This window comes from Poecilia mexicana, unplaced genomic scaffold, assembly GCF_051168715.1.
Source record: "Poecilia mexicana isolate PSO_F unplaced genomic scaffold, ASM5116871v1 scaffold_14, whole genome shotgun sequence".
NCBI classification, from domain to species: Eukaryota; Metazoa; Chordata; class Actinopteri; order Cyprinodontiformes; family Poeciliidae; genus Poecilia; species Poecilia mexicana.
Window position 1 is genome coordinate 27060604 of NW_028263383.1, and position 12404 is coordinate 27073007.

The 12404-nt window shown below is 37.9% G+C and overlaps 1 protein-coding gene across 1 annotated transcript in view; it reads left to right on the forward strand.

Annotated features, from left to right (window-relative positions):
* Positions 1 to 12404, forward strand: part of rad51d (RAD51 paralog D) — a 23805-nt gene continuing 11401 nt past the window's right edge. The window contains exons 1-3 of the mRNA XM_015010953.2: positions 1 to 367; positions 445 to 506; positions 8959 to 9077. Coding sequence (XP_014866439.2) covers positions 286 to 367; positions 445 to 506; positions 8959 to 9077 — 263 coding nt within the window. The 5' untranslated portion in view covers positions 1 to 285. The remainder of the gene's footprint in view (positions 368 to 444; positions 507 to 8958; positions 9078 to 12404) is intronic.

Consider the following 12404-nt stretch of genomic DNA (forward strand, 5'->3'; position numbering starts at 1 on the left):
ACACAATTTTTTTTGACACGCGCTCCTTGCTATAACGTTGAACTCTAAACTCTAACTTACGCTTATAAAGTTACTCAGAACTGATATTCCTCCTAATAAAACAATCAGTTTTTAAGAGCAAAGGTTTAGTCGGAGGCGACAGGAGCGCATTTTAAACGTTCCACTTTCACATGGAAAAGTTCGCTAAAGTTAGCCGGGAAGCTAAAAACAACTTGAGCTAACGTTAACTGGCAAATGATGCTGGCTGGTTTCTCCTAACGTCTCAGAAGTGAGTGATGAAGAACAATGGTGGTGTTACTGGTAGGAATGTGTCCTGGTCTGGATGAAGATTTGCTGCAGAGTCTACGGGCAGCTGATATCAGAACAGGTTGGTGCGGATTTATTACGTTTTAATGGTAAATGACGAAGATTTGCAGCTTCAGTGATGGCTTCTTGTTTCCTCAGTGGAGGACCTTGTCTCTTCTGACATAGAGGATCTCGCACAGAAATGCTCCGTCTCCTATAAGGTATTTATAACTCAATCAGGTTAATTTAATATGATCAGTCATCGCTGAAGTATGGAGGACGGTTCCTCCCAAAATTGGCAGAATTGAAATAATTAAATGGCTAGACGGGGTGCCTTCTATTTTTACTTGGCTGAAACACTCCAGCCAAACAGCTGGAGTGTTTCACCTAAGGATTAGGGCAGTTTCAATTTAATTTCAACACCTTTTCTCCCACATGCAGCACATGTTTTGTGTTATCATTTTTAACATCAGGTGAGATGCAGAAAGATTTATAAAAGCTGCTTTTACTTAAAATGAAGATATTGTTTGCTGTTTATGATCAAATAACATTTTAAATGTTTCAGTCATTACATATTAAACACATAGATCATATTTGACTTGACTTTTTTTCTTTTTTGAAGAATTGACACAATTTTCTCCAACCTGTATCCACAGCTACATCTTTATTCTATTATTTATTTGACTCTGCTTTGATCACTCCCTCCTCCCACATCAGCTAAACTGATGTAACAGCTACATGTAGAATTACAAGAAGCTTAGGTTTTAAGATGTATAACTGAGGACAATAAGCATTTAAACCTTAAGATCAGGGATTAAGAATCAAGGTCAAACTCTGCAGCAAGTGTTTTAGTTTTAGGCCACAGGAGAAGGAGAGCACAGTTGTTTTCTAGGAGCGATTTGCTGGATTTTCAGCCAAAAGGTTGCGGTCAAAGGTGGTAATACCACTAATCTAGCAAAACATCCACTGATCCGGCCCTTCACCTGACGCATCGAGGTTGGAGAGGCAGCTGGAGGCATAGATTTATTTATGTCACATCTTGTCCTCTGGATTTTTCCCAAAACACATTTCACACTAATCTTCCAGTGTTCAATGTGTATAATCATATCTGTGTATTTTATGCCCACTTTCCAAAGCTTCAACTGCCAGTATACCGACTGTTTGAGTGTGGAGAAATTTAAAGTCACTATTAAGGTTGCACAATATCACAGCAACATATCATACTTATGTTAGTAGCAGCAATAAGGTCATTATTAGGAAATCATAAACAAATTCTTAAACTATTTTTGAGGTTTATTGAAAAAACAAACTGTAAAAATTACAGTAGACCGCCTTATTTGTTGAAAATTGACAGATTTTTTTGTAGTTCATATTAAAAATACTCTACAGAACATGCAGCTTGGAAAGCTGACATGCATAGGAGCAATACTACAGGACTGTTCTTAAAGGGCCGGTTATGCCAGGACGCATCGACACACCGTTACAAAAATTAATAAATAGATGTCTTTACATTTGATAAGTACGTCTTTAAATTAAATTTTGAACATCTTTTCCCTAATGGTCCCTAATTGGCACTGATACCAGGAGGCTAGTTTAATCTGTTTCAGATATTGGGTAAACATAACATAGTGATTCATCAGAGAAATTGCATACAAATGTAAGCTTCTTATTCCTTCAATTCCCCAAGACAAGCAAAAAAAATCTGAAATTGGTAGATATCTTGTCAACGTGCATTTGTAAATTTAATTGGTCAATTTTTCTGTGTGATTGATCCTGATTAGTGACCCACCGATCAGAAAATATAAGTAAAAATTTTAAATATATGTAAAAATATGCAAAAGTTTCCAAATAGCACTGGAAGTCCTAGTGGGGAAGTTGTTGCTGAAGGAAGACTTCAAATTTAGCTAAAGTACAGTGTTACAAGTCTTTTAAAAAGAAACCAGTTGTCCATGACATGCTGCAGTTCATTTAGGCTGCAAGACAGCGAGAGAGAGCAAACATTTCAGCAGATAATAGGAAGGCTAAAAAAAGCAAAGCAACCGTTTCTACTTTTTGATCTTTCAACCCATCTGTTATGAAACGTGCTGTGTTTGGAAATGTTGACAGGCTTTTTTAAGTTAAGGATATTCGCTCTTCTCAGTGAAATGGCTGTTGTAGTCATGCTAGCCAACCAGCTACAAAAGCTAACGCCGGTCTAGGATGAGTCTGCTCTTCAGTAAACATTACTAATTGCACAAGCTGTTCATTGATGTATGTGGAAAAAAGATTTCATCTGCTACCGTTTTAGTCAGGAGACCTAAAACATTTTTTGTGTTTGAATCCTTTTAGAGATGCAGAAATGATAGTCTAAAAGCTTGAAGGGCTAAGCGACTCTTGGGTAAAATATTTGTGTTCAATGTTTTTTAGAGTGTCTTCATTTTTCCAATATTAGCATGCTCATTTTGTCGACTTGAGCTTACCAAAGAGTAACGTCCTGCAGAATAATTTGAAATCCAAATACGTGAGCTGGAATCCTGCAGAAGTAACATCCAAAATGCATTTTTGAGTGAAGGACAACTTCAAACATATTTCCCCGTGGGATCATTGTGTTTTTCAAATATTACTTTTCTCCTCCTCGCAGCCTGCAGAAGGTTCAGGTTCACCTCAGTGACCGAGCCAGAGTTTCTGCCCTGTGTGTGTTCATCCTGCAGGCATTTATCTCCTGAGCTGATAACCGGCATCCCGGTGGTCCGTCAGCCTCCCGCTGCACATCTGAGCCATTGTTTTGTCCGCAAATTGGAACGCCTCTGAGGTCATCGCCGGGCCGCCTGTTGACAACAGCAGTCTGAAAGTTTAATTAAAACTGCTTAAGGATTTTCCAGTAAAACACACCTATCCTATGATACATGGACAGACTGGAGTGCCACCAACGTCTGAGCTAATTGAGACCCAGCAGATTTGCTTTCTCTTCCAAATGAATATACGGTCGAGTTCAGAAGGATCCGCTAATCAAGAAGCAAAACTTTTAAGCAATTTGAAATGCTTGTTCACAATTTGAGCAAAAGAACTGGACAGTGTAACGCTGTTGATATAGTCCTTTCTGAATCTGGTATTGAAAGGGTTATTAACAATAAATAAGAGGAAAAAAATCACGGACATCTGATTTGCACACTTCATTATTCATCCATATACATTTTCAAAAAGAAGTGAAAATGAAAAGTTTAAGTGGAATATTTACATAAACATCATGAGCATGACTTTGTTTATTTAGCAAGACTGATGAGCAAGTTTCAATTAATTGTGCATTTGCACTAATCCACATAGTTTCTGCTATGGTGTATGGAGGACCCATCCTGCCATAATTCAGAATAAATACAGAAATACTCGTTGGCTGGAGTAACTTGTAAACTAATAAGCAAATTCCCTTTGGGGATCATTAAAGTTTATTCTATTCTATTCTATAAATTAATGCTCAATTAATAAGCATACAAGAACTGAATGTGTATTAAAATGGTCCAAAGTCTTAAAACTGATGAGAGGTGGGAGTTCATGTGGACCACATCTGCCAGCTTGAGACCCTCTAAAACTGCATATTACTGCCTATTTTAATAATTTAAACCACAAATATGCCTTAATATTCATTAATACACACAAACAATCTTGGTTCTACTGGAGAAGCTAATATCCACAGTCTTTCTTCTCTCTGCTCTTTGCAGTACAACCAATCAGAACCAAGAAACACGAATAATGCTCCTGGATTGGCTGCCCTTGCAAACGCCAGCCAATAGCGAGACGAGTAGCATTGTGTCTGTGTGTTTTCTGTCAAATATTTTAGATATGCGATTTGAAAAAATAAGTGAATAATAGAGGTGTGCCGATCGATCGGTCACCGATCATAATCGGGCCGATTTTCGTGAAAAAGTGCATGATTGGTGATCGGCGATCATTGGCTCTTGTTGCCGATACCGATCATCTCATTTCGCAGCCTGCCTGTGCAGCTGGTCTCCTCTTTCCTTCACTCTGCGCAAACGCGCAGCAACAAATCCTAAGCGATGTGGAACTACAACGCACTGAGTGAATGGGGAAGTTTGCATGTTGCGGCGGAAAATTGAAGCAGTCAAAATGCATCAACACAACAAAGCTAATACGACATAAAAACAATGCCATACTTGACGGGGTTTGGCTACATCGAGGCTCACTGCAGTAAAAAAGACATACGGAGCGATCAGATAGCAGGTAAAGCAGCGCACAGCTACAAACACTCACCCAGATTAGCATGACGGTCAGAAAGCTAAACAAATAACCCGCAAAATTATTTAAGTCTTCGAGCTGCGATGTAAGACGCTGGTTCTGATCTCGCTGTTGAACCGCTGCTACGCTACAGGTAATATTTCACAGACGGAGCGCCGCTTCTGCTCCTCCTGGTAGTGACTCTCACACCGAACCTCTGATTAAAGCTGCAGCATCTAACTTAAAAAATACATTTTACATACGTATTAAAACTTTCGCTGTCCTAACATGAGACAGATAATCTCTGAAAAAATAATCGATCTCCTCCCTGATCTGCATAATTACTCCGCTCAGTCAGAAACAGCCAATCAGAGCTAGCAGTAATCAGCTAGCCGCCATGCTAACAGGAAGTTTTCATTCAGTAACTCTGTATTGTTTATTGTAATGGAACCAGTTTTTGCCTTTGAATGTTAAGTTTTATACTTGAATTTTTTTTGGCAATGTTGAGAGGTTTTATTTTGGCTCTTTGCATTTTTTAGCCTCTTCAGAGCCTTCATATGTTATCAGTCTGTTAAAGATAGTATTATCAATAGCAGTACAATTTGCACAATGCCTGTTTTGTTTAGTTTTCTTCTTGAAAAAAGTTATTAAAAACAAGTTTTTGTCTAAATTAAGGCGAATTCATGGTTCCTTTTTCCACATAATGTAACCGGTAGTGTTTATGATTAAAAAAATAAAATAAAATAAATAATTATGTGATCGGTATCGGTGATCGGTATCGGTGTATCGGCCCTCATGGGTGATCGGTATCGGCAGGAAAAAACCTGATCGGCACATCCCTAGTGAATAACGTTACATTCTACAGAATAATCTCCAAAAACTGCACCACAAATGGGTGGGCAGGACCATAATGTTGGCTGAATGTCGATTTAGCAAATTGAGCCTCAACCACATGCTTTTTGTAACTCTAAAGAATCTGGCATAATTCTGACTGGATGTTTGACTGCTCTTCTTGGCAGTCAAAATGTTATTGTTCAAAAGCATGAACAATAGAAACTTCATGCTTAGAAACTTTTTAAACGATTTTGGTCCACACTAGGACTCACTAGTCAACAGATTCTTAATGTGTTTATGTTTGGGACTTGAGGTTGTAAAATTCTGCTTTTTTTATCTGTAGAGCCTTTCTAATCAACTTGTTCTTTACTTGAGGAGTGTTTAAGGCAGAGATGCATCTACAAGTTGCTGGAGTCTTCAAGGACTTCTGGTGATTCTTTATTGTGATCACTTTGTGGCACGTTTATTTATGGGAAAATTCAAAATTATCTGCTCACACTTACCCACTCTAACAACTAAAGCAGAAAAATGTAAGTAAATGCAGTTATTTGGTGGGGAAATAGTTCCAAATTAAATAAACTTGAACATATAAGGAGAGAATCAAACAGATACCATTAAGTTGAAAATTCGTGACATGCTCCAGTGATACAGAACACTGTACACCATTTAATAGACCAGCTAATATCATTAGCTTCTTTAAAACATCTACAACAGCTTCATATTTTTTTTGTAAATATCTTTTTTATGTATATAAAAATATCCTATAGGTTAATCTGTAAAAAGCCTCCAGAGATCACCTTAAAGTGCTCTGGAGTTGTTTATAGTCCTAAAGCATCCAAACTGATTAAGAGCTTGGGAAAAAAAATAAATAAATTACACCTTTTTTTCTCATGTTTTAGAAATATAAGGCACGTTGTTGCAGAGTTTAGAAAGCTAATCAATTTATAGTCAGATTTGGTTAGACCTGTCTCTGTGCTGGACCTGAAATGTTTTATTTTTTAGTTCTACGACCTTTTGAGGTTACTTGTAAAAACTGGAAACAGGATATCTTTGAAAGCTGATTGATTAGTTGGCGTGAAAGCCTGTCAGGTTAGATCTTCTCTGTCATCACCGTCTGTTCTAGCAGTTGGTGTCGGTCGATGCCTGTTGTCTTGCTCTGCCTAATTAATGAGAAAGTGAGACGTGTGTGTGTGTGTGAGATTCAACGTAGAAGTTTTATTGATATGCAGGAGAGAGTTTCTCCATACCGTGTGGAGCAGCGGTGGCGAGTCAAGACTTTGTTGAAGCGCAGGAACCTTCCAACCGACAGCATGTTTAAATGAGCCTCGTTTCTTGGAGGGAAATTTTCAAAGAATAAACTTTTATAGAAGAAATTCAGCTGGGCGCTCCATGTGGTTTCCTAACTAGCAGCTTATTCTACTGGAGGATTCCCGTTAGGAATTAAACATGACACCAGGAGGTTCATTTGCGTGTTTGAACTACTTCTAAATGGCATATTGTAGTATAAAGTTAATAAAACACAAGACGATGTCAGCTGGGAACCATGTCAAAGCAAGGATACATTAGTGCATTATTTGTCAGACTGTAAAGCATGGGACTCTAAATATCCGTTTTCCCACGTAGACACATAAACATACAGAGTTTTCTCAAATTTCCACTTTCATCAGAGTTTATTTTTGTGATATTAAGCTGATCAGATATCTAGGTCTGAGATATATCTAGGTAGCAGTGATGGTTTTAAAGTCTGGCAGCTACCAGCGGGATGGATCTGCGATGAAGAGCTCTCTGGTTCTGAAACGGCTTCATGCATGTGGAAGGAGGCGTCATCCAGTGGTGATCCTCTTTTTCCTCGAGTTCTTCTGTCTCCTACCACCTACACTGGCTCCAGAGAACATTCTAGGACACTTAAATGAAACTGCAGACCAGTAGAATCATTCAAATTTCCTTACATTTGGCCTATAGGACAACTCGACCATCAAACATTTAGTCATTTAATATACAGACTTTGCTTTCCTGTTGCCAGTATTCTTTGCATACGCATGAACACACAGTTATTTCAAACATTGTTTCTGGAATTTATCAAACTTGAGTTAAATGTCAAGGCAATATTGTATGTACAGTTTTTATTTCAATATACAAACATAGAAGAAGAGCCAAGAGTATATAAAATTACATCTCTGGTCTGACAGCTAATATTACATCTAATTTTAAGTGCATCCACTTAATTATCTTAGAAATGAATTTAAGTTTTGTCAATATATTTTCAACAAACTGCAGTCACTCTGTATTAGTTGGCAATAGAAAACTCAGAGGGATTAGTTGTGTTGCAGACAACACAGAGCAGCAAATGTTGACTTTCTGAGCGTGTGTCCAAAACGTTCCCACGCAGCTCTTCCTCCTTCGGTCTGCTGATGCAGAATTGATTAAATTGCTACAGACAGCATTTCCAGAGCAGAATATGTATGCAGCTGACATACATATTCCGCTACAGTCCCTTTTTTTTGTAAAGGGATGTTACAATGAAAACATTCTAATATCCCTTTATAGTCATGCAGCCTCTGGAACTACAGCACACACTTTCCGCTCGCTCATGACCAGACGAGGTAGAAACCACATCTGCCCATGAACAGTTAAAATCCACAGATACTTTGACTCCTCCTCTAAAAATGCTAAGACCTGCCTGTTTAATAATTCAAACACCAAATATGCCTTAACATGCATTATGGTAGAGCTGCAACTAGAAATGAATTTAGTGATTATTTTAACGGGTAATCTAATAAAAAAAAATTGGCACATTCTTCAGATATTTTAGCTTATTTTATACAATATCAGAAATACATTATAAAATACAAATAACCTTTAATAAAATATCATGTTATATAAATGGAATAATATAGCATTAGTTAATTGATCATTTGCAGCAAACGATGCAGCTGCCATTTAATAAATACTTCTATCAACATGTGAAAATCTCAGCCCTTCTTGCTGCTTGACTTAACATCAACATCAACCAATTTATAATTGAATAGCAAAAGAAAGAAAGACAGCAGAATTACATTCAGGTTCATTCAAATGCCTAATAGGAGGTTTTTTTTAATGGAATTTGAACTATATGAAAGTAAAACTGCCACTTGAGGAGTTCTTTGTAGAACACAGTTACAAAGAATGTTACTTTAAATGCAAAATGTATCTATTGTTCAGTTTTGGCTTAACTGCTGCTGAGTTTGTTTTGTCAGCTATTGGCCTAATTTAGTTGGTATACTTCAGTTAATGATGGATCAATTACTAAATTACTTTGCAATTATTTCAATAATTCATTTCTCACAATATTTCGATTAAGACCATCTTAGCCTTACCACAGAAGCTAACATCCATAGTCTTCCTTGCATGTTTTATTTCACATGTTTTTTTACATGTTTGACCAAACTTGTGAAGTCATTAGTGCATTTAAGTGTGCTGTAGTTGTGCAGAGTTCTTAACACAGAAATAATTCCCCAGTCACAAAATCAACCTCGTGTCACGGCTGTTTTCCACAAAAAGTGGCTAAAAGTACAGAGGTTGCAGAATTTTGGTGCATGTTGTAGCTGATCTCTGCAGCGTTGCTGTGAGTTTGTGTTTCCTGCGCTTCAGGCTCTGTTCGCCATCCGCCGGGTGCTGCTGGCCCAAAACACGGCGTTCCCAGTGTCGGGCGCCGATCTATACGAGGAACTATTGAGCTCAACCGCCATCCTCTCCACTGGAAATCCCAGGTAAAGTCAATTCTCCACACACTGCTTCACCTGTCAGGGCCTGGGGGATTTAATGGAGTTCAACACCATCACCGGGGCTTACAGGAAGGCTTATCTCCAGTATCAATACTCCAAAAGAAACATTTGTAAGGTTTGTGATCCTGTTCCAGAAGCTTTATCAGTCCCATCATATTGAATCCTATGATTAGTTCCATTAAGCATACTTTTTTTTTTTTTTTCTGTTGTAAAACAGAAAATTAACTTTTTGGCTCGTAACTTTTTAAATTTTGCTGCTCTGCCAAATTAATTTGTGCTGCTCCGATGAGACGCTTTAATAACATTTTCACTTATTGCTGCCTGGATTTACAGACCAGTCATCAATTGTATTTAGAGTTGCACCAATTAGACATTTTGTCTTTTTTTCTCCAATTAAATGCAGTTTTTTCTGCTTTCTGGATAAACTAATAATTATTCCATCTTAACAAAATGGTCTCTATAAATTAAAACTGTGATATCTGTCAAAAACAGAACAAGGTTACAGTGCTGCCAAAGTTTGCTTCTCTAGAAAAGTAATAACAGTACAGAATAACTGTCCAGGTCATATAACCATATTATTCGGATGCACATGTCCATATAAATAAACCCTACAATACAGCATTCTAGTATGGTTTATTGTTTCCTGTTTTAGAAGTCTGTATTGTCTTTAGTGTCTCTTATTCTGCTTTTAATGTTTTCATTTCATTATTGTCTTTATCTGTTCCTGTTGTATAGCACATAAAATTGAGTAGATTGGACTAACCTTTTTTCACGTCTAAAAACACAGAATTGTTCCATAAAATATATATATTTTTTATGCACTCACATATAGCACAAGCATGAACTGTAGTAGATCCATTTAACATCACGGTCATCTTGTATCTTTTATTACTGTAGGCTGCTGAGTCTATAAGCTTTTTTTTATTCGTAAGTTATTGGTTTGTAAAATAGTATTTTGTTTTCTTTTTTGTGAAGTTATTAATTTATCAAAAATAAAGTGAATCTGGAAAAAAATGTTTGTCCAGATGCTACTGAAGACTGGAGAATATAAATATCACTGAGATGTTTTATCATTTTTATTGCAAACATAGAGAAGCCATGAGCAGCTTTTCAATGGTCAATGATTTGTTAGTTATTTTAGGAGCAGAGGTGATGTCACACTGTGCGTGTAAGGGAAATCAGTTGTCGTTACATAGGTCGTTTTCTTTTAAACAAATATTATTACAGAGGTGGCATTTCAAACTATTATTAGCATTCTTTGTTAGAGGTTAGCATAGTTAGCATGGGTAGTACTACCAGCTGTAAACGTCAGTCAATTGTGCATTCCCTGTAGAGTTGGTAGACTCCAAAAGTAAGGCTATGCTATATCATTATATACAATGTAACATTGCAATGTCTAAAATTACAGTTTTGGTATGACTTGCCATGGCAACCATTGCTCACCTCCATCTATTACCCATTTCACTCTGAATTGGGATTTTAATATTGCAGCGCCCAAGTAGTAGACATTGTTTATAGAGCCTGTTTTAAAGATCATTTTAACCTTTACTTTCCATGAACAAACACCATTTTTAATTTTTTCAATTTAAAGTTGCAGTCGCTACAAATGACGTTGACTTTAGGCTCACTCGTATATGTGTGTCTCGTAAAATAAACATGTTTAAAACAAGCTTGCTTTATCCGGATGCGAGGAGCGGCCATATTGGAGCGGCCATATTGGAGCGGCCATATTAGATCTTGAATTCTCACACTTCCCAAGTGGAGACTTTTCATGAACTCCCTCCATAGAGGAGTGAAGTAGTCTACAGGTATGAAACCACACATGCAGAGAACTAAGGGGAGTGCAGGATGAGGTGGAGGTCAAAGGTCAACCAAAACCTATGTGTGTTTCAACAATATGCTAAAATCACATTGCCTATTTTGTCCTTGGCATGACAACAATAACAAATTCAAGGTGTCTTGGTAGTCTCGTCTAGTCTCCGACAACAGAAAAAAAGTTGTTAAATTTGTCATGTTTTTTTTTTTTAATAAAGTCACCAGAGGTTCTGAAAAGTTGCTAAATAAAGGTAAAGTTGATGTGGGGTCAACATGCTGCTCTCACTCTGACCACAGAGCCTTGTTAACCTCTGCTCATCCCCACGTTTGGCCACGCCCCTCAGTGCCGCCCATGTTAGTGAGATTTTCTTTAGTTTGTCTGGGGTTGCTTTTTATTTAATAAAGACTGAATCTGTGCAGTCTCTGTTTTTATTCACTTCGGGTTAGGTTAGAAAAAATACCAGAACCTTTTCATTTTGTTCTGATGCATAAAACCCTCAAATGGTAATAACACTCTGAGTTTTTAGCCTGAAGCAGATCAGGACACATTGTATACTTTTAAATGAAATGCTTTTGACCTTGAAAAATAGTAGTTCTAGTAGTTCTTTTTTGTTGACATTCAGGTTAACTAAACTGAAACCGTTGTTTTCAGTTTTGAGCTTTTTACTGACGCCAGCAGAGAATGTGAGTTCTGTTCAGCCGCTGCAGTTAGAAATACAGCCGAGTGAAAAGTGCTGCAGAAGAGGTGTGTGAGCGCCAGAGCGCTCACACCCCTGAACCGAAGGAACAATTTGGCAGCTGAAACTGCCGTCTTGTCCTGTCGCTCCATTTGGCTCGTAAAGTCGTCCTTAAGTGGCTTCAGATATATCAGCTGCATTAACTCCGCTCTCTACTTGACCACCTTCCACTGAAAAACACAACAAACACTGCAGAGGAGAACATTAAAACATTTCATCGGCACATCGCACAATCAAAATTTAATGACTTGGAAGGAAGCAGCGATGCTGTCAGCATGGCATTGTTGCAGCTCTGGGAATGGCAGGTTTGATGTCTGCAGCTGCTTCATGATTCTGTTGTCTGTATGGTGAACCGTGGAAGGGTGAATATTCATCTTTGAAGGGGAAAAAAAAAAAACACAATCTTGTCCTGACAAATATGCGAATTCTTCCAGCAAAGCATAATTTATAGGATGGGACCTTTACTACATTCAGGCCGACTGTTTCAGCATAATTAATGACCACAGGTGTTTCCTCCTCTCTCAGTGGCTCTTTTTAAGTGGTTTTTATGAATTAGTTAGAGAGTTGGAGCAGTGATATCAAGCTAAATCATACATGTTGGTGAAGCTGCTGTGTTGCAGCGTGCCTTGGCTGCCCTCTAGTGGTCTGTAGCTGAACAGACAGGTGGTGATCTCAGGTTTGGAGGTTGGGGCTCAGGGCTCTGCAGCCTGCGGCTCCTTTGACCTTCCTAAATGACTCTCAGTAAACACTTACACAATGA